At 44.4% G+C, this 23,461-nt stretch overlaps 1 protein-coding gene across 5 annotated transcripts in view; it reads left to right on the top strand.

The window, feature by feature from the left end:
- LOC120909273 (zinc finger protein 567-like) overlaps positions 1 to 23,461 on the top strand; it is a 91,907-nt gene that overhangs the window by 24,937 nt on the left and 43,509 nt on the right. For 2 of the 5 annotated variants that reach the window (XM_040321005.1, XM_040321006.1), the window contains exons 7-9: positions 3,269 to 3,439; positions 3,524 to 3,647; positions 11,139 to 12,177. The exons of the other annotated variants lie outside the window; for them this stretch is intronic. In XM_040321005.1, the coding sequence (XP_040176939.1) occupies positions 3,269 to 3,439; positions 3,524 to 3,647; positions 11,139 to 12,139 (1,296 nt within the window). In that variant the 3' untranslated portion in view covers positions 12,140 to 12,177. Of the gene's footprint in view, positions 1 to 3,268; positions 3,440 to 3,523; positions 3,648 to 11,138; positions 12,178 to 23,461 lie in introns of those variants that run through there. 5 annotated transcript variants of the gene reach the window in all.

Consider the following 23,461-nt stretch of genomic DNA (forward strand, 5'->3'; position numbering starts at 1 on the left):
GTTGTTCAGGAGGCTTGACAAGAGGAATATGACATTTGAAGCCCATGTCCAGGATCCGTCTGTGTGTGGTGCTCCTGATGCTCTGACTCCAGCCTCAGTCCACTCCTTGTGAAAGTCCCCAACACTTTTGAATGGCCTTTTCCTGACAATCCTCTCCAGGCTGCGGTCATCCCTGCTGATTGTGCACCTTTTTCTTCCACACTTTTCCCTTCCACATAACTCTCTATTAATGTGCTTTGATACAGCACTTTGGGAACATCCAACTTCTTTTTCAATTACCTTTTGAGGCTTTCCCTCCTTATGGAGGGTGTCAGTGATGGTTTTCTGCACAACTGTCAGGTCAGCAGTCTTTCCCATGATTGTGATTCTTACTGAACCAGACTGAGAGACCATTTAAAGGTTCAGGAACCCTTTGCAGGTGTTATGGCTTAATTAGATGATTAGAGTGGGACACGTTGAGCCTAGAATATTGCACCTTTTCACAATATTCTAATTTTATGAGATTGTGGATTTGGGGTTTTCATTAACTGTAAGCCATAATCAAAGCTTGAACTATCTTGCTTTGCATGTAATGATTTCACCTTTTAGGTTGCATTAGTGAAATAAATGAACGATATTCAAATTTTTCGAGTTTCACCTGTATGAGGTCATTGTTATCTATATTGTTAGAACCCAGGCCTGAGAGCTGAAGAGTATTCTGCAGATTTTTCATTTATATAATTGCATAGGAAGGTGGAAAGGCACAAACAAATCCATCTAGTTCAACCAATAAAAACAAAACAAGGATTTTATACAGCTTCAGTTGAGGTATCTTTTTCCTATAATAACTCTTACAGGAGTGAATTTCCATTCCTAGGGGTAGATTTCTTGTTGTCTCCCTCTGTTTGTAAGTAGGAGTCATTTGTAAGTCCGATGTTTGTAACCCATTTGAGACCGCCTGTATATGGACCTCTTATATATTTGTACATGTTGATCATATTCCCCCCTTTTTAATCTCCTCTTCTCAAGAGTGAATAAATTCAGTTCCTCTAATCTTTCCTCATAGAGTTCCTCCATGCCTCTTATCAGTTTGGTTGCCCTTCTCTGCACTTTCTCCAGTTCCCTGATATCCTTTTTGAGAACTGGGGCCCAAAATTGGACTGCATATTCCAGATGAGGTCTTACAAATGATTTGTACAGGGGGGCAAAATTATATCTCTGTCTCTGGAGTCCATGCCTCTCTTAATACAAGAAAGGACTTTGCTCGCTTTGGAAACCGCAGCTTGGCATTGCATGCTATTATTGAGCTTATGATCTACCAAAACCCCCAGATCCTTCTCCACTACAGATCCCCCCAGTTGTACTCCCCCTAGTATGTATGATGCATGCATATTCTTAGCCCCCAAGTGAATAACTTTACATTTATCAACATTAAACCTCATTTGCCACTCAGTCGCCCAATTAGACAGAGCATTGAGGTCAGCTTGTAAATTGGAGACATCCTGTAAGGACGTTATTCCACTGCATAGCTTGGTGTCATCAGCAAACACTGAAATGTTACTTTTAATCCCAGACCCAATATCATTTATAAATTATATTAAAAAGTAAGGGTCCCAGAACTGAACCACTGATAACCTTAGACCAGGGGTCTCTAAACAAAGGGCCGGTTTATTGTCCTTCAGACTCTTGGAGGGCCGGACTTTGGCCAGCGGGAGTGAAAATTTTCCTGGCATCATTGGGAGTAAACTTCTGGTATTAGGAGGAGGAATAGTGCCCCATTGCTGGTATCAGAGGGAGGAATAGTGCCCCATTGCTGGTATCAAGGGGAGGAATAGTGCCCCATTGCTGGTATCATAGGGAGGAATAGTGCCCCATTGCTGGTATCATAGGGAGGAATAGTGCCCCATTGCTGGTATCATAGGGAGGAATAGTATCCCATTGCTGGTATCATAGGGAGGACTAGTATCCCATTGCTGGTATCATAGGGAGGAATAGTGCCCCATTAGTTGTGTCAGTGGGAGAAATGGTGCTCCATTGTCGGTGTCAGATGGCAGAATAGTGTCTCGTATCATTTGGATGGATAGAGTTCCAAGGGCCGGATAAAGGCAAGCAAAGGGCCGCAGTTTGGAGACCATTCAGAGTAAGAACATATCATTACTTTTTTTTTTAAGGGGCACTATCATTTAAAAGTAAACTATAATAACTTTGCATCTTTGAATGTTCAAGTTTTTATTCTGATGTTTTTAATTTATAAAACTATATTGACTGTATTTCCCGTGTATAAGACGACGCCCTAATTTTACGTTTTTAAAGTTTTTTTTACGATTTTTTTGCCTTACTCACCGTATAAGATGACCCCCTTTCCAAGCCTTCCGACGCTTCATATTTCTTTCTTCTGAAGCCATATTCTTCTTCCTTCTTGCCGGAGCCAATCACGGCAAGCGATGTGTTCTATTCATGAATACAAAGCCTGCTTGGATTGGCAGAGGCAGTAACATCATCAGCCGTGCCTCTCTGACTCTCAAAGCCAATCCAAACAGCATTGTAATTTTTTTTGAAGCGATATTAAAGAGGAAGTAAACCCTGATGGGTTTTACTTCCTCTTTGTTTCCCTGCAAAGGTAAAGCATAATTGGCTACTATTCAGCGTTGTTTTAGCAGAGCGAATGAATATTCGCTTTCCTAACACTGAACCGCCTCTCAGCCAATCAGGTGCTCAAGTCTGTTACCTGTCACCTGATTGGCTGAAACGACAGGCTCTGTGATTGGATGCCTATCGCAGAGGATGGAAAGAGACGACGGGAGAAAACAGAAGCGTGGAGGACACCGCTCGCCGCCGTGACCCGCTGCCCCACCGAGAAAAGGTAAGTGCCTTGCAGGTGGGGGGATGCACTCTGGGAGCATTTGATGGGCACAGTAGCAGCAATTGATGGGCACACTAGTGGCGTTTGATGGGCACAGTGGCTGCGTTTGATGTGCACAGTGGCTGCGTTTGATGGGCACAGTGGCTGCGTTTGATGGGCACAGTGGCTGCGTTTGATGTGCACAGTGGCTGCGTTTGATGGGCACAGTGGCTGCGTTTGATGTGCACAGTGGCTGCGTTTGATGTGCACAGTGGCTGCGTTTGATGTGCACAGTGGCTGCGTTTGATGTGCACAGTGGCTGCGTTTGATGGGCACAGTGGCTGCGTTTGATGGGCACAGTGGCTGCAATTTTTTTATTTATTTCAGTTTTGAGCACCAGCCGCCACTGTATAGATATATATATATTTTTTTCTTGTCTCTTTTTAGAGTTTTATACTTGTCAAGACATCTAGAACAATGACAGACAAACAGAGCTCAGGATATCTTGGTAGAGGTCAAGATGGCATCATTGAATCCCTGCCTGACCCCACAATACCTGAAAGAAACAGACAGATTCTGGAAGCCACAAATATGATTCTGGAGCTGCTGACAGGAGAGGTAGGTGGTGCCAGAAATGATGGGACATTATTCAGTAACAGAAGGGATGTGTCTGGATGGTGACTTTGTTATTGTGTGTGTCAGGTTCCTATACGGTGTCAGGATATCGCTGTCCATTTCTCCATGAAAGAGTGGGAGTATTTAGAAGGACACAGGGACCTCTACAAGGATGACGACATGGAGAATTCCCAGCCTTTCATATCTCTGGGTAAGTGTTAACAACTTCAGCCCCGGACCATTTGTCAGCTTAACCACTTAAGCCCCGGACCAAAATGCAGCAAAAGGACCTTGCCCCTTTTTGCGATTCGGCACTGCATCGATTTAACTGACAATTGCGCGGTCGTGCGACGTGGCTCCCAAACAAAATTGGCGTCCTTTTTTCCCCACAAATAGAGCTTTCTTTTGGTGGTATTTGATCACATCTGTGGTTTTTATTTTTTGCGCTATAAACAAAAATAGAGAGACAATTTTAAAAAAAAATCAATATTTTTTACTTTTTGCTATAATAAATATCCCCCAAAAATATATTAAAAAAAATGTTTTCCTCAGGTTTAGGCCGATACGTATTCTTCAACATATTTTTGGTAAAAGAAAAACGCAATAAGCGTTTATCGGTCGGTTTGCGCAAAATTTATAGCGTTTACAAAATAGGGGATAGTTTTATTGTATTTTTATTAATTTTTTTTTTTCTACTAATGGCGGCGATCAGCGATTTTTTTTCGTGACTGCGACATTATGGCGGACACTTCGGACAATTTTGACACATTTTTGGGACCATTGTCCTTTTCACAGCAAAAAATGCATTTAAATTGCATTGTTTACTGTGGAAATGACAGTTGCAGTTTGGGAGTTAACCACAGGGGGCGCTGAAGGAGTTATGTTTCACCTAATGTGTGTTTACAACTGTAGGGGGGTGTAGGAGTGACGTCATCGATTGTGTCCCCCCATAAAAGGGATGACACGATCAATGCAGCCGCCACAGTGAAGAACGGGGAAGCCGTGTTTACACGCGTCTCTCCCCGTTCCTCAGCTCCAGGGACCGATCGCAGGACCCCAGCGGCAATCGGGTCCTGCGTTCCCGGAGCTTCGGGTCGCAGGAGCACGCCGCGGGCGCGCGCCCGTGACCCACGGCTGGGTACATGTACAGGACGTGCCATTCTGCTGACGTATATATGCAGGAGGCCATCCTTAAGTGGTTAAAGACCGGAGGTCTTTTTGCGATTTGGCATTGCGTCGCTTCAACTGACAATTGCGCGTCCATTTAATCTGGCGTGTGACGTGGCTCCCAAACTAAATGTATGTCCTTTTTTTACCACAAATAGAGCTTTCTTTTGATGGTATTTGATCACCTCTGCGATTTTTTTTTTTGCGTTATAAACAAAAATAGAGCGACAATTTTGAAAAAAAGCAATATTTTTTTACTTTGTGCTATAATAATAAATATCCCCAAAAATATATATAAAAAAAATATTTTTTTTCCCTCAGTTTAGGCCGATACGTATTCTATGTATTTTTGGTAAAAAAAAAACGCAATAAGGGTTTATTGATCAATTTGCGCAAAAGTTATAGCGTTTACAAAATAGGGGATAGTTTTATGGCATTGTTATTAATAATTATTATTTTTTTTACTAGTAATGGCAGCGATCAGCGATTTTATTTTTTATTTTTTTATGTTGTGACTGCGACATTATGGCGGACACATCGGACACTTTTGACATATTTTTTTAGGACCATTGTCATTTTTACAGCCAAACAGTGCTATAAAAATGCACTGATTACTATGAAAATGACACTAGTAGTGAAGGGGTTAACCACTAGGTGGCGCTTTAGGGGCTAAGTGTGCCCTAGTGAGTGATTCTTACTGTAGGGGGGATGGGCTACACGTGACGAGACAGTGATCGCTGCTTCCGATTACAGGAAGCGGTGATCACTGTCTTTGTCTCACAGTGAGTTAGAACGGGGAGATGCTGATGTAAACAAGCATCTCCCCGTTCTAACTCACTGTGAGACGATCGCGGGTATCCCCGTGGCAATCGAGTCCCCGGGACCTGCGGTCGGGCTCACAGAGCGCGCGTGTTACAATGCCGCGATCTTAATTTTTGCTGCATTTTCTGTCACTCTAACAGTAACAGAAGGGGCCTCCACCAAGGGCCAATCCTAGGCAGGGTGCATTGCACCCAGGCACCTGCAGAGATGGGGGCGCCGAACATCTAACAGACTCTCTAACAGAAGCCCTCTCTATGTCCATCACAGAGGCCCCCCTCCAGGTCCCAATAAAGTACTCTGCTTCTCTTCCTGTATTTTGTTTATTGTTAAGAGATCATGTAAGGATCCCAGGTTAATGAAGACTTAGTGGGGGAGCATCTCTGTGGTTGAGTCATTGCCATAGAAACATTTGTAAAGGGGAGGAGTTAGTAAAATGACGACGCCCATGTGGGGGCGCCCAAAATAATTCTGCATCCAGGCGCCTGTGACCCTAGGATCGGCCCTGCCTCCACCACCTACATCAATCTAGTAAGTAATGGAGCCTTTATCTTGTTGACATTTACATTGGCATGTGAGGGCATCATATTCGGCTTATATTCGGGTCGGCTTATACTCGAGTATATACAATAAGTTCGTCTTTTCCGGAAAAAGAAAAAGGTGTTGGATACACCCCGACACCCCCCACTGTATTTACCACCATAGGTGTTATGCTGTCAGTGTAGTGCAACATTCTGGGGATTTGAAATCCCGCACTCTTCTTCCCCTTCTTTCTGAAGTCTTCTGGGACTGATCAGAGCGACTCTGATTGGTCATATGCCGGTGTCTTAAAGTTCTTGTTCCACCATCTGAGAAGTATTTGCGCAATGGTCTTACAAGCGCACTTTTTTTGGAGAAAAAATACACTTTTTTTTTAAATAAAAAAATAAGACAACAGTAAAGTTATGCCAATTTGTTTTATTGTGAAAGATAATGTTACGCCGAGTAAATTGATACCCAACATGTCACACTTCAAAATTGCGTCCGCTCGTGGAATGGCGACAAACTTTTACCCTTTAAAATCTCCATAGGTGACGTTTAAAAATTTTTACAGGTTGCATGTTTTGAGTTACAGAGGAGGTCTAGGGCTAGAATTATTGCTCTCGCTCTAACGATCGCGGCGGTACCTCATGTGTGGTTTGAATACCATTTACATATGCGGGCGCTACTCATGTATGTGTTCGCTTCTGCGCGCAAGCTCGTCGCGACGGGGGCGCGTTTTCTGGCTCCTAACTTTTTTAGCTGGCTCCTAGATTCCAAGACAATTTGTCAAACCCTGCTTTAAATGTAATAAAAATAAAATTGTTAAAAAAATAATTTCTACTTGCCTGAAAGAGCCCGTTGCTAGTCGTTCTAATCTGCCTACTTCCTAGTCCGTGTTGCTTCTCAGTCTCGTCCTCATGTTGCTTCCTGGGAAATGGGGTGCGATGTCTTCTGGGACCTGTGTGTGTCCCAGAAGACAGCTGCCTATTCACAAAGCGCCGCACGACTCGCACGTGCGCAGTTGGAAACGGACAGTGAAGCCCCAAGGCTCCACTGCCTGTTTCCCTTCGTTAGTATGGCGGCGCCCGCGCCGGATTCAATGGATGGATCGGCCTGGGGGGGCCGCCATCGTGGGCACCCTGGACAGGTAAGTGTCCCTATTAGAAGTTAGCAGCTACAGTGTTTGTAGCTGCTGACTTAAGAAAAATAAAAAATTGCGGGTGGAACACCGCTTTAAAGCTGTATTAAACCCAAACCTGAAAATGTAAAATATTGCAGGTTTATTCATTAGATGTGGTGGCTGCATTAGTATTCTTCTTGTAGGCTTTTAACCCTTTGTTTTCACCTTGCGATCTGGCCAGTAACACACTTGTATTGGAGAGACACCACTCTAGAAGAATCCACACAGGGGGCACATTTTGGACATCATTGTCAGTCAGGGGAGGAGGAGTGTTAGTTGAACTAGCAGATTTAAATACAATAACAAATTGAAGCAAAACTCCAGTTAATACTGTATAAGCAATTACAGGAGTTTTTTGTTCCTTTTGGAAACAAGGTTTTACATACAGTAAATAAATAAAAGCTGTCCGTGTTAAATGGTTTGTTTCATCCCTGTAACTGAATACATCTGCAGGACAGCTTGTTCTTTTAAAAAACAACAGACTAACCAGCAGGATCAGGAGGTAAAAATAAAGGAAAGAAAGCCTAAAAAATAAAAGAAAGTGCAGCCATTACATCTAAAATTGGTAAGCTGCAATATGTTTGGACACAGAAGTGTGATTGGTACTGATCGCTCACTGTGTTTATTCAGGAAAGGAAGAGGTCAGTAAATTACATATTTACCGGCCCATTTTGCCGCTCTTTATCCTCTCCCTTTGGGTCCATAGTAGCTTCTGGTGGGAGAGGAGAGTAGCCAAGCCGGGAGTGCTGCAGGGCAAAAGGGCAAACGGGGGGCCCACACAGCAGATGGAAGGGGCGCATGTGCTATGACCAATCCCCCTGCAGTGCAGCCGGAGGAAGAGAAGGTGGCAGCGCTGCAGGGGAAGGTAGAAGAGGATCGGTGGCTGCAATAAGACAGCACAACTTTGCCCCCCTTTTTGAACTGATGGCGCCTGGGCCCCTCTTTTAAACTGATGGCGCCTGGGCCCCCCTTTTGAATTGATGGCGCTTGGGCCCCTCTTTTGAACTGATGGCACCTGGGCCCCCCTTTTTTGAACTGATGACGCCTGGGCCCCCCTTTTTTGACCTGATGGCGCCTGGGCCCCTCTTTTGAACTGATGGTGCCTGGGCCCCCCTTTTTTGAACTGATGGTGCCTGGGCCCCCCTTTTTTGACCTGATGGCGCCTGGGCCCCTCTTTTGAACTGATGGTGCCTGGGCCCCCCTTTTTTTGAACTAATGGTGCCTGGGCCCCCCTTTTTTGAACTGATGGTGCCTGGGCCCCCCTTTTTTGAACTGATGGTGCCCGGGCCCCCCTTTTTGAACTGATGGTGCTTGGGCCCAGTACAGGAGGGCTGGCTGTACTGCCTTATCAGCGGCCCTGGCTTTGCCCATGTTGCATCAAGCGGTTAGCCTCTTCAATTAACACTGGGATTCTTTCTATAAATTAGAGGTACTACTGCAGTTTTATAGTGTCTGAGCAAAAAACATAAACTCAAGAATGGAGAATAAAATGGAAGTTATTTCCAATTTCTATTATTCACAATATAGTTCTGTCCTAGGAGCCCACCTCCCCTTAAATTCTAAAATGCTCTGCTATGAATCCTGGTCCCACCTGCTTGGACTTGCTTGGTAGCCTTCATGGCAGGTGCTTTCTGCAATAGGGATGAACTTTCATATTCGTATGTTCGATCGTTCGTCGAATTACGAACGTTTTGGGCCGTTCGCGCCAAATTCGAGTTACGTTTCACAGACCATAATTCACTGCGGCATCGCTGGCTAATGATTGGCCAAGCATGCACTATGGCCCGCATGCTTGGCCAATCACAGCTTGCAAAAAACGGAGAGCCATAATTGGCCAAAGCCAGGGTGGCTTTGGCCAATTCTGGCTCAGGGGGTTTAGTACACGCCCCACACTATAAAAGGCCGCCTGCAGGTCGGCCTTGTGTATTGTGTTGCGGTGTTTAAGAGAGAACAGGGAGAGACAGAGAGAGCGTCATTTTTTGCAGGTAGATAGAGCAGGCAGGCTAGTCAGTTAATGTTACAGTGTTTAGAGGATATATATACATCCCAGGTGTTGTACATATATTTATACACTGTATAGTTTAGCTAGATCAGTTCTTCCTAATTTACTGGCAGGCAGGTGATTGTGCTAGCTGCAGTATTCTTACGTGGTTTATTGCCTGTGTCCTCTGTAGTTTGCACCTAAAGCTACTTGGTGTGTACTGGCTGTGTGCTCTGCAGTTTGCACCTAAAGCTACTTGATGTGTAGTGTACTGCACGTGTGCTCTGTAGTTTGCACCTAAAGCTTAGTGGTGTGTGTACTGTCTGTTATTTTTCGCAATGATTTTCATCCATATTGCAGGGACCAGACATTACATTAAAGCCGCAAGCAGTTTTAACCACTTAACGCCCGCCCACTGTATATATGTATGCTGCCACAACCGAGGTATCCATCTTTTCAGTGGGCGGGCCTGTAAACGATAACGGCGGTCTCCGCAGCGGATTCACCGCAAGATCGCCGTTATCGGTGGCGGGAGAGGGGCCCCCCCTCCCGCCGCTCTCCCGCGCCCTCCGCCGCTTACCGAAGCCGTTGGTAGCAGCGGAGGAGATCGGGTGCTGCTGCCTGATGTGTGAGAACTTGAGTGAGGGGAATATGGCCCCCACCCGTCCTCACAGCTCTGCTGGGCGGAAGTGACGTCAAAACGTCAGTCCCGCCCAGCGTCTTAAAGAGACAATTTTTTTGTTGTCATTTTTTTAAATGACAATTTTCCCTTTTTTTTTTCTTGCATTTAAGTCTAAATATGAGATCTGAGGTCTTTTTGAGCCCAGATCTCATATTTAAGAGGACCTGTCATGCTTTTTTCTATAACAAGGGATGTTTACATTCCTTGTAATAGGAATAAAAGTGATAATTTTTTTTTTTTAAATTTCAGTGTAAAAAATAATAAAATCAATAAAAATAAATAAGAAAACAAAAAAAAATTTTTTTAAAGCGCCCCGTCCCAACGAGCTCGCGCGCAGAAGCAAACGCATACGCGAGTTGCGCCCGCATATGAAAACGGTGTTCAAACCACACAAGTGAGGTATCGCCGCGATCGTTAGAGCGAGAGCAATAATTCTAGCCCTGGAGCTACTCTGTAGCTCAAAAAATGCAACCTATAGAATTTTTTTAAACGTCGCCTATCGAGATTTTTAAGGGTAAAAGTTTGACGCCATGCCACGAGCGGGCGCAATTTTAAAGCGTGACATGTTGAGTATCATTTTACTCGGCGTAACATTATCTTTCACAATATATAAAAAAATTGGGCCAAATTTATTGTTGTCTTCTTTTTTAATTCAAAAAAAGTGATTTTTTTCCAAAAAAAGTGCGCTTGTAAGAGCGCTGCGCAAATACGGTGTTGCAAAATGTATTGCGATGACCGTCATTTTATTCTCTAGGGTGTTAGAAATAAGTAATTTTCTAGCAAAAAAAAATGTTTTAGTCTTTAGCCGAATCTGAAAAACACCTTCTGTCCTTAAGTGGTTAAATTACTTTTTTCTTATAGTAATCTCATTTTGTGCAGGGACAGTTCTGAACATGTGCCACTTCACAGGCATACTATAGACACCCAGCAGGTACAATATTTAAAGAAATTTTTCATTTTTTTATTTAAGCATCATTAAAATCACTGCTCCTGAAAAAACGACCATTTTTAAAACTTTTTTCCATTGATACATGTTCCCTGGGGCAAGACCCGGGTTCTCAAAGATGTTTTACGACAATAACTTGCATATTAGGCTTTAAAATTTGCACTTTTGAATTTGAACGTTCGAGTCCCATAGACGTCAATGGGGTTCTAAATGTTTGCGCGAAAGGTCGGTCCATTCAAAGGTTCTGGTGCGAACCGAACGGGGGGGTGTTCGGCTCATTCGTATTCTGCAACTTACAAAAAGATGGCACAACTGCACCGAACCTCATTGTGGAGGTTTACTGCTGATTTTTATACCAAATGGAGTTCTTTTAGAACTAATGTAATTTCATGTTCTTTTCCCTAGATGGAGGTCTCCCTGCCTATGAGCCTGATGGATATCCCCTTCCTGCTCGCCATTTAGAAGAAGGAAACAAAAACCTTTTTGTTATGAAATCCACCCAGAGCAGGACAGCCAGCGTGGATGAAAATGGGGGGGGAAATATTTCCAGTCCCAAAGAAAGTGTCCAGGCCGTCCCTGTCAGTACAAAGTCTCCAGTTTCCAACAATGCAGCACATTGCATTAAAGAAGAAAACTTCCCCTGCTCCGAATGTGGGATCTGTTTTTCCAGCCAGCAAAAACTGGACTTCCATCGCCGGCTTCATATGGAAAGAAAAACCTATTCTTGCACAGAGTGTGATAAAATCTTCCTAGCAAAACTCCAGCTTGAGAGTCACCAGATGAGTCACACAGGAATCAAACGCGTCCGCTGCGCCGAGTGCCACAAATCCTTTGCCACCAAGGGTTCCCTAACTGTTCATCAGCAGCGCCACTGCCTAGAGGCACAATATTACAGATGCTCGCCATGCAGACAAGACTTTGAAACTAAGCAGGAATTGGAGGACCACATGAAGAACCATCTAAAATCACAGGCCACCTGTACCGAATGTGGAAAGCGCTTCCTCAACAAAGGGAATCTTAAAGCTCATTACCGAATTCACACCGGAGAAAAACCATTTGTCTGTCTAGAATGTGGAAAAAGTTTTACATACAAGTCCCACCTTGTTTCCCACCAGCGCTTTCACACGGGGGAGGGGCTAACTTGCCGTTATTGCGAGATGTTTTTTGCGGACAGGGCACGTCTTGTGGAACATGAGCGCGTTCATACTGGAGAAAAGCCGTTTGCGTGTTCTGAGTGCGGAAGGCGTTTCAACAGAAAATATCACCTCGTAATGCATCTGAGGACTCACACGGACATTCGGCCATTTGGGTGTACTGCTTGCGGGATGCTTTTTACATCTCATGGAACTGCAGAAAGACATCTGACGCAGAGGAGATGCAAAAAACAAAAAGCCTTAAAGTGCTGAAAATGATTGTAAAGTCTTGTGTGTGTGTGTGTGTGTGTGTGTGTTTTTTTTTCTATTAAAATAACAAACATGTTATACTTGCCTGCTCTGTGCAGTGGTTTTGCACAGAGAAGCCTGGATCCTCCTCTTAAGCCCCGTACACACGATCCGAAAATCGTACGAAAAATGCCGCTTTCCATACGAACGTACGATAATCGGATCGTTAGTACAGAGCTTTCGAGAGCCGATCAGGACAGTTCATCCGATTTTTACGATTTACGATCCAGATCGTACGATTTACGTTTAATCAGTACAGCTGTCGTTCGAAAATGCAATACAAATGCATTACAACACATGACATCACTTCAGATGTTTTATTCTGCCGTACGAGAATTTTCGTGACTTTAGTAAACTCATCAGATTCGACGTGAGATTAGCATACAAAAAAAAACGAACGATCGTTCGTCCGATAATCGGATCGTGTGTACCGGGCATTATCGGGTCACTTTGCTGGAGCTCCTGGCCTCTCCCTCATGTTGGGTGCCCCCACAGCAAGAAGCCTGCTATGGTGATACCAGAGCCGAGCTGCAGCTCTGTCTATCTATTTCGACACGGACCTGCGGTTCAGTCCCACCCACTCTTTTTCCCAGTTGGCTAATTAAGTTTGAATGATAGCAGCGAGAGCCCATGGCATTGTCTTAGCCAATGATGAAGGAGAGTCCCAGGCGGTCAAGGCCCTTGTGGACATCACTGCATAGAATGACTTGAGATAAAAAAACTTCTGACTTTACAAGAACTTAAAGGGGTTGTAAAGGTTTGTTTTTTTATTTTCTAAATAGGTTCCTTTAACCACTTCCATACCAGGCACTTACGCACCTTCCCGCCCAAGCCAATTTTCAGCTTTCAGCACTGTCGCACTTTGAATGGCAATTGCGCGGTCATGCTACACTGTACCCAAACAAAATTGGCGTCCTTTTTTCCCCACAAATAGAGCTTTCTTTTGGTGGTATTTGATCACCTCTGCGATTTTTTTTTTTTTTTTTTTTTTTTTTTTTTTTTTTGCGCAACAACTAAAAAAAGACTGAACATTTTGAAAAAAAAAATTACGTTTTTATTTTTTTCTGTTAATTTTTTTGTAAATAAGGTTTTTCTCTTTCAATTACGGGCACTGATATAGTGGCACTGATGGGCACCGATGAGATAGTACTACCTCATCGATGTCCATCAGTGCCAACGGGCACAGATGAGGTGGCACTGATTGGCGGCGCTGGTATGCGGCACTGATGGGCACACATAGGCGGCACTGATGGGCACACATAGGCGGCACTGATGGGCACTCATGGGCGGCACTGGGCACTCATAGGCGGCACAGATGGGCACTCATGGGTGGCACTTATGGGTGGCACTGATGGATACTTATGGGTGGCATGGATGGGCACTGTGGGGTGGCACTAATGGACACTGTGGGGCAGCACTGATTTTCCCAGGTTGCCAGTCAGTGCCCATTTGTGGGCACTGATTGGCATCTTTTTTATTTATTTTTTCAGACTTTATTTTTTTGCTGGCTTTTTTTTTATTTTTTTTGCACACCCTGGTGGTCCAGGGTGGGCATCCCTGGTGGTCCAGTGTGGCAATCCGAGGGGGGGCTACACTGATAAACAATCAGCGCGAACCCCCCCTGTCAGGAGAGCCGCCGATCGGCTCTCCTCTACTCGCGTCTGTCAGACGCGAGTGAGGAAGAGCCATCAACGGCTCTTCCTGTTTACATCGTGATCAGCCGTCATTGGACACGGCTGATCACGTGGTAAAGAGTCTCCGCCGGAGGCTCTTTACCGAGATCGGAGATGCAGGGTGTCAGACTGACACCCCACATCACCGATCGCCGCGCTGCGCGCCCCCACGGGTGCGCGCGGCATGAAATCCTGCAGGACGTTCTGGAACGTCCTGTCAGGATTTCAGAACCACTTCCTGGACGTAAATCGGCTATGGGCCGGGCGGGAAGTGGTTAAGCTTGTGCATTGTTGGTTCACTTACCCTTTTCCTTCGATTTCCCTTCTAAATGTTTTTTTTCTTCGTTTTCCTCTTCTGTCTGATCTTCTCACTTCCTGCTCCTCCTCAGTAAGCTGTTCTGGCTGACTAACCCCCATGGGTGATGGGGGCAAGCTTACTGAGGAGAAACAGGAAGTGAGAAATTCAGACAAAGTAAAAAAACATTTAGAAGGGAAATCGAAGGAAAAGGAACCAACAATGCACTAGCTTAAAGAGGTTGTAAAGGTACATTTTTTTTTCACCTTAATGCATTCTATGCATTAAGATGAAAAAACATCAGATGATGCTTTGGCCGCCGCTGTATCTTGGGAGCGCGCCCGCAACAGCTACACACCATGCCGGAGAAATGTATGTTCTCTTCCTGTATTGTTGCTTCAGTTAAGACAGTGATCCGACTTCTGAGGCGACTTCCATTGAAATCAATGGGTAGAAGTCGGATTGAAGTAGTACAGGAACCTTTTTTGAAGTCGCAGCGACTGCAGTAGTGTGCATTAAGACGGCTCCATTCACTTCCATTGATTTTCTCATGCAGCGCAAATTGAGGCGACTTGAAGTCGGATCCAAAGTCATCCCTGTGTGAATGGGCTCTTAAAGGAACCTATTTAGAAAATAAAAAACAAACCTTTACAACCCCTTTAACCACTTGAGACCCGCGCTGTAGACGAAAGACGTCCACAGCGCGGCTCTCAACTGCCGGGTGGACGTCCCTGGACGTCCTTTTATTTGCATTGCCCGCATGTGCAGCGGGGAAAAACTGTGCCTGGTGCATCGCTGAGATGCCGATGCGCGTGCCTGGCGGCCGCAATGTCCGCCGGGCGGTGACAGCAGGGACGTGGATCTGTGTGTGTAAACACAGAGCTCCAAGTCCTGTCAGGGAGAGAGGAGACCGATGCTGTGTCCCTTGTACATAGGGACACAGAATCCGGTACCTCCCCCAGTCAGTCCCCTCCACACACAGTAAGAATCACACCCAGGGAATACATTTAACCCCTTCCTCACCCCCTAGTGTTAACCCCTTCACTGCCAGTCACATTTATACAGTAACAGTGCATTTTTATAGCACTGATCGCTGTATAAATGTGAATGGTCCCAAAATAGTGTCCGATATGTCCGCCACAATATCGCAGGCCTAACAAAAAAATCGTAGATCGCCGCCATTACTAGTAAAAAAATAATAATATATCCCCTATTTTGTAGGCGCTATGGGCCAGATTCACAAAAGAGATACGACGGCGTATCTCCTGATACGCCGTCGTATCTCTGTTTCTAACTATGCAACTGATTCATAGAATCAGTTACGCATAGATAGGCAGAAGATCCGACAGGTGTAATGGACTTACACTGTCGGATCTTAGGATGCAGTACCACGGCCGCCGCTGGGGGGAGTTTGCGTCGTAAACCAGCGTCGGGTATGCAAATTAGGAGTTACGGCGATCCACGAAGATTTTTCCCGTCGTTACGTCGTCGCGAGTGTTAGATTTCCGTCGCAAAGATAGGGCACCTTTAACATGGTGTAAAAGTACTCCACCATGTTAAAGTATGCCTGTCTTTCCCGCGTCGCTTTTGAATTTTTTTTAAATCTTTTATTTTTCCCGGCGTAAATCTTTTTTCACGTCGCGATTCACAAAACGTCGGCACGTCGTAATTTCGCGCAAAGCACGTCGGGAAATTTGCGACAGGAGCATGCGCAGTACGTCCGGCGTGGGAGCGCGCCTAATTTAAATGGTACCCGCCCCATTTGAATTGGGCCGCCTTGCGCCGGACCTGTTTTCAATACACCGCCGCAAATTTCAAGGTAAGTGCTTTGTGGATCGGGCACTAACTCGGAAAAATTACGGCGGTGTAACGTAAACCGGTTACGTTACGCTGTGCCCGCTGTACGTGAATCTGGCCCTATAACTTTTGCGCAAACCAATCAATATACACTTATTGCGATTTTTTTTTTTTTTTTAAACAAAAATATGTAAAAGAATACGTATCGGCCTAAACTGAGGAAAAAATAAATAAATTGGGATATTATTATAACAAAAAGTAAAAAATATTGTGGGGTTTTTTTTCAATTTTTTTTTCTATAGCGCAAAAAATAAAAATCGCAGAGATGATCAAATACCTCCAAAAGAAAGCCCTTATTGTGGGAAAAAAATGATAAAAATATAATTTGGGTACAGTGTTGTATGACCGCGCAATTGTCATTCAAAATGCGTCAGCGCTGAAAGCTGAAAATTGGTCTGGGCAGGAAGGGGGCCAGTAGTGGTTAAGTTAAATGCCAGGTTGTTTACATTATGTTAAAGAGATTTAAATAGGACATTTCAGTCCTATAGGAACATTTTGTAAACTGTATGTAAAAACAGGGATTTTTAATTTGTTGTGGTGATTAAATTAATTTTTATTAATGTGCTTTATATTTTTATAATAGTACGGCTTGATTTTGATATTTATTGTATGTATATGTACAGTATATCTCTAATGAATAATATCGTAACATGATCTGCCACCAGTCTGGGGTTATGCAGAGAGAGGGGAGAAAAAACAACCATACATGTTCATGCAATGGACTTTCCACGCTCTGTTAAATCCTATATTATCCTCTTGCCGAGCCGCTCACGTGAGCAGGCACCACAATATACCTGTACGTCGCAGTGTATTTCCTAGTTTGTTGGCACACTTGTGCACGCCCCCTGACGTGATTGGACACAGCACAAGTTTGTCAGCAGATTTCAGCCAATGATTTTGGCTGAAACTTGCTGATTGCCTGTGGCCAACCGCAGTGCGTAGTTCTGTGTTGACAAACACATAGAACTCTGTGCACAGACAGTGATCTGTCTGTTTCTTCTCCCTGAAATCCACTCTGATTTCAGGGAGAAAACGCAAACAAGATCTGTTGGTAAAAGCACCACACATTACACTTGTTGGGTACACAGTTAACCCCCTGATCACTATATTCATACTGCTAGCGATGTCATTGTCAGTTAGCGTTAGATTTTCCACCATACTATCACAGTCACACAAAGGGCCAGATCCACAAAGGAATTACGCCAGCGTATCTATCGATACGCCGCGTAATTTTTAAGATGCCCCGTCGTATCTTTGTTTTGTATCCACAAAACAAGATACGACTGAATCTGGGCTCGATCCGACTGGCGTACGTCTTAGTACGCCGTCGGATCGTAGGTGCATATTTACGCTGGCCGCTAGGTGGCGCTTCCGTCGATTTCCGCGTCGAGTATGCAAATTAGCTAGATACGCCAATCCACAAACGTACGTCCGGCCGGCGCAGTTTTTTTACGTAGTTTCCGTAAGGCTTTTTTCGGCATAACGTTACCCCTGCTATATGAGGCGTAGCCAATGTTAAGTATGGACGTCGGGCCAGCGTCGAATTTTCCGTCGTTTGCGTAAAATGTTCGCAAATAGGGCTTTGCGTAGAATGACGTTCACGTCGAAAGCATTGACTTGTTGCGGGTTAATTTGGAGCATGCGCACTGGGATACCCCCACAGACGGCGCATGCGCCGTTCAGAAAAAACGTCATTTACGTCGGGTCAAGGCGTATTACCATAAAACACGCCCCCATCTCATCCATTTTAATTGCGCGCCCTTACGCCGACACAGTTGCACTACGCCGCCGTAACTTACGGCGCAAATTCTTTGAGAATACAGGAAATACGCTGTAAGTTACGGCGGTGTAGTGTATTTGAGATACACTACACCGGACGTAAAGAAGCGCCGCGCTACGTGGATCTGGTCCAAAAAGTTTCTGATTACCACTATTACTAGTATTGGGTCTGTTTGGATCATGATCAGAACTATACTAGTGTCCCCAAAAAAGCAGTTTTTCATCCAAAGACATATATAGAGTACAGATATACAGTTGAAACTCAAAAAATTTGAATATAATACAAAAGTTCATTTATTTCACTAGTGCAACTTAAAAGGTGAAACCAATATATGAGAGAGACTCATTACATGCAAAGCAAGATAGTTCAAGCCGTGATTTGTCATAATTGTGATGATTATGGCTTACAGCTCATGAAAACCCCAAATCCACAATCTCAGAAAATGTGAATATTACATGCAATCAATAAAACAAGGATTGTACATAGAACAATATCGGACCTCTGAAAAGTATAAGCATGCATATGTACTCAGTACTTGGTTTGGGCCACTCAATGTGGCGTGGCATGGAAGCTATCAGCCTGTGGCACTGCTGAGGTGTTGTGGAAGACCAGGATGCTTCAATAGCGGCCTTCAGCTCTTCTGCATTGTTCGGTCTCATGTCTATCATCTTTCTCTTGGCAATGCCCCATAGATTCTCTATGGGGTTTAGGTCAGGCGAGTTTGCTGGCCAATCCAGCACAGTAATCCCATGGTCATTGAACCAGGTTTTGGTGCTTTAGGTAATGTGGACAGGTGCCAAGTCCTACTGGAAAAGAAAGTCAGCATCCCCATAGAGCTCGTCTGTGGAAGGAAGCATGAAGTGCTCCAAAATCTCCTGGTAGACGGCTGTGTTGACCCCGAACTTAATGGACCACTGAGCAACAGAGAGTTATGTGGAAGGGATTTTCTTCATAAATTTAGGCCAACATGTACCCTACAGGTGAAACTCAAAAAATTTGAATATCTTGCAAAAGTTCATTTAGGAGAGGAAGATGGCCTGCTCGGGAGCTTGGAGAAGCCATGCGTGGAACGCACACCATATGTGACGTCACCAGAAGAGAAGGCAAAGGCTACATCCTTGGAGCATTTAGCTCCTTCTACAGGCCTGGGGGAGCATTTCTATTTAGATATACATGTATAGCTAGCATCTTGGCTAGAGCCGCGGCCGGAGGACTGCAATGACCATTGTGGAGGGGGATGCCAGGATCTGGTACAGTATATCCCATTGCTAATCTGCCTACAGTTGTGATGAATATAGGGCAGAAACACTGTAAACATCCTGCCCAGTGTCCTATGTACTTCAAAGACCACCTTGGGGTAATTTGTAGAAAATCACAGATTGCAAGCAGGCGCTAACATCCTAAATCTATACTTAAAAAAAAGAAACAAGATGGACTTTTGAGGTGCCAACAAACAACTCTTCGGTAAAATATATTAATTTTATTCCAAAATGTTATCTAAAGACAAAAAATAGTCCTCCCTGGGATCCTCACTAGGGATGAGTTTTGTGTTCGACTCGAACGTATATTCGACTCGAACATCGTCTGTTCGTACGTTCAACGAAACTCAAACAAAATGGGTCGTTCACGCCAAATTCGAGTGACGCGCAACGGCTCATAATTCACTGCGGCATTGCGCGCTGATGATTGGTCAAGCATGCACTATGACCATGCATGCTTGGCCAATCACAGCGCGCAAAAAACGGAGAGTCATAATTGGCCAAAGTCAGGGTGGCTTTGGCCAATTATGGCTCAGGGGGTTTTGTACACGCCCCACACTATATAAGGCCGCCTGCAAGTCGGACGCATGTAGTGTGTTGCGGCGTTGTTAAAGAACAGATCAGACAGTCAGTCAGTTAGAGAGAGAGAGACACAGTGTCTTTTCTACCAGATAGATAGATAGAGCAGGCAGGCTAGTCAGTTTAGTTAAATGTACAGTGTGTAGAGGATATATACACATCCTAGGAGTTGTACATATATTTATACACTGTATAGCTTAGCTAGATCAGCTATTCCTATTTGTCAGGCAGTAGATTGTGCTAGCTGCAGTGCTCTAATGTGTTGTATTGCCTGTGTGCTGTTCATTTGCACCTAAACGCAGTTGCTGTTACTGCAACCGTGCTGTTCATTTGCACCTAAACGCAGTTGCTGTTACTGCAACCGTGCTGTTCATTTGCACCTAAACGCAGTTGCTGTTACTGCAACCGTGCTGTTCATTTGCACCTAAACGCAGTTGCTGTTACTGCAAGTGTGCTGTTCATTTGCACCTAAACGCAGTTGCTGTTACTGCAAGTGTGCTGTTCATTTGCACCTAAACGCAGTTGCTGTTACTGCAAGTGTGCTGTTCATTTGCACCTAAACGCAGTTGCTGTTACTGCAAGTGTGCTGTTCATTTGCACCTAAACGCAGTTGCTGTTACTGCAACCGTGCTGTTCATTTGCACCTAAACGCAGTTGCTGTTACTGCAACCGTGCTGTTCATTTGCACCTAAACGCAGTTGCTGTTACTGCAACCGTGCTGTTCATTTGCACCTAAACGCAGTTGCTGTTACTGCAAGTGTGCTGTTCATTTGCACCTAAACGCAGTTGCTGTTACTGCAAGTGTGCTGTTCATTTGCACCTAAACGCAGTTGCTGTTACTGCAAGTGTGCTGTTCATTTGCACCTAAACGCAGTTGCTGTTACTGCAACCGTGCTGTTCATTTGAGTGAGTGAGATAGTCGTTCACAGTCGGTAGAAAACGTCGGAAAAACGATCGTGCAGTACGACGATACAAAACTTGATTTTGGACTTTATGATCAGTGGATGAGTTTGTGGGTTTGATATGGGGAGAAAGCTAAGGCTTGACTGACATTAGCTTTTTTTGCTTAATTTTGACTTGCAGAAATAATGGAGGCCTTCAGAGAACAGGATTTCTTCACAGAATTTGTTCAAAGGGGGCCCCAGATGGCAACCCCCGCTTTTTTCTAGAATTTTTCTTTCCCCAAATTTTTTTTATTGAGCCAAGATCTGGCATTGTAATGCCCCCCCCCCCCCAACCCTAAAATATTCGACATATTGTTGCCACACAGCACGTTTGCTTTGGGGGGCCAAGCCTGCATGGACAGTCTCACGGGCCACCACCACTGGAAGATCAGTGGCCTCATCAGGCACAAGTGTCATGTAGTTTGTTGAGGGTCTCTTTAGGAAATTCTGCAATATGCAGGAGCAAGTAATATGACATGGTTCAGATTCTACTTAACAAACCTACAGTCCTTATCTTGTTTGCACCGCCTGTATACTGCTGTTCAAAGTATATAGGGCCAAACGGTCTTGTCAGGGCCGATCCTCACTATAGGCTCACTATGCAAGCCGCTTAGGGCCCCGCAAAGCTGCTAAGGGCCCCCCAAATTACTAGAGGCCCCGCCTGGTGAGAAGTCATTTTCGCCCCCTCACCCCGCTTCTAAACTCGCTGGCTGAGTCATTTCCGACAGCAGAACACCCCCTCCCCCCACTTCTCAACTTTCTTTAATGTGACATGTCACTGTCATCAGCGCCCTCCGCTTCTCATTTTTAATGTGCCAGGTAATTTTGCTTAGGGCCCCAGGGAGGTCAGGATCGGCACTGGGTCTTGTAATGACCTGGGGGGAGTGGTGGCGGGGAAACTCATGCTATTTTTTTCAATGATTTTTATCCATATTGCAGGGACCAAACATTACATTAAAGCCGCAAGCAGTATTAAATTTATTTTTTCTTATAGTAATCTCATGTTGTGCAGGGACATTTCTAAACACGTGCCACTACTATAGACACCCAGCAGGTACGATATTTAAAGGAATTTTTTATTTTATTTTTTTCACTTTAAGCATCATTAAAATCGCTGCTCCAGAAAAAACTACAGTTTTTTAAAACTTTTTTTTCCATTGATACATGTTCCCTGGGGCAAGACCCGGGTTCTCAAAGACGTTTTCCAACAATAACTTGCATATTGGACTTTAAAATGAGCACTTTTGAATTCGAACGTTCGAGTCCCATAGACTTCAATGGGGTTCTAAATGTTCGCGCGAACGTTCGGTCCGTTCGAAGGTTCTGGTGCGTACCAAACGCGGGTATGTTCGGCTCATCTCTAATCCTCACACAGCAATAATAGACACCTAGGAATTCCCCACTTCTTCAGGTGGTAAGAGAAGCTAAAACGTAGAACATAATATAATAGAAATTAATTCATTAAAGCGGAGTTCCAACCACAATTAGCATTTTTTAAATGTATGTCCTTTCATCCTGCGTTTTTATAATATAAATCCGGTCACTTACTATTTTACGATCCGCCACCGATCCGCATAGATATTGAAAAAAGATAGTTTATAAAACTATGTCTACACCGTTGTCATTTTGCTTGTGGGCATTGTGAAGCCAACAAGCACTTACTTCCTGGAAGTCTTGGATGGGGAGTGATAATTGGACAGCGCACTGCATCCTGGGAAATGATGACATACATTTCCCAGGAGCATTAGAGGGAGATGATGTCAGAATCCTAGGTGCTTTCAAAGGCAGATTTCGTGGGACCGCATAGCAACAGGCATTTCCAGATGAGTAAAAAAATATATATATATTTGTTTTTTTTACTTTTTTAGGTCTAATGAGCACAATAATGAAAAAAAAATTTGGGATGGTAACTCCACTTTAATAAAGCAAAATATTCTCACCAAGCTGTATTGGTCCAAACAACAAGGGGGAGGATGCAACACAGTCAAATGCTTTTTATATCTCTCTGTGGGGGGTCTAAACAAAGCGGCAAAACTCCAAACTCCAGTGTGGAATCCATCTCATCAAACTCTGTTAGAGAAATACTCTAAACGTGTAATTTCTGGAGATATTCCTACTTCTGCATCTGATGACGTCACCGCCGCATGCTCTGGAGAAACGGCATGTCCTCCCTTCTGATCACTGTGCCGTGGGCGTGGCTCCCTTGCGCATGCGCGATCTAGATTTTTTTGCTAGGATATTACACAACTTTTTATCTTGCACGGTATTAGCGCAGCAAGTTTCATGCATTAAAAAAAACAATAAAGTTAGCCCTTTTTTTGAAGAAGAAGAAGAAGAAGAAGAAGAAGAAGAAGAAGAAGAAGAAGAAGAAGAAGAAGAAGAAGAAGAAGAAGAAGAATTATAGTATAACCGGTCCTGATTGGGCAGGGAGGCGGAGCCTTCCCATACGTATATGCTGTGTCAGGAAAAAGCTGATATCTGAATGATGCCTGTAGCTGCAGGCATCATTCAGATATCCCTGCACAAAATCAAGGACGTCGTACGACGACCAGTGGGCGGGAAGGGGTTGAAACGCATTTTTTTTTTAACACAAAGTTGTCTATTTATACAATATTTCTAACACATAGCATGTACATACCAAAAATGACATCCCAAAATAGATTCTCCTACTCCTCCTGAGTACGGCAATACCACGTCTGCGAGACTTCCACAGCTTGGCCACATACAGAGGCCAAGTACAGCCGAGTATGGCTGAGCATGGCTGGATACAGCTGGGTATCGCCGAGTATGGCTGGGTACGGCTGGGTATCGCCGAGTATGGCTGGGTATTGCAGAGTATGGCTGGGTATTGCAGAGTATGGCCGGGTATTGCAGAGTATGGCTGCTATCAGCAGCCATT

This window comes from Rana temporaria, chromosome 8 (assembly GCF_905171775.1).
Source record: "Rana temporaria chromosome 8, aRanTem1.1, whole genome shotgun sequence".
NCBI lineage: Eukaryota > Metazoa > Chordata > Amphibia > Anura > Ranidae > Rana > Rana temporaria.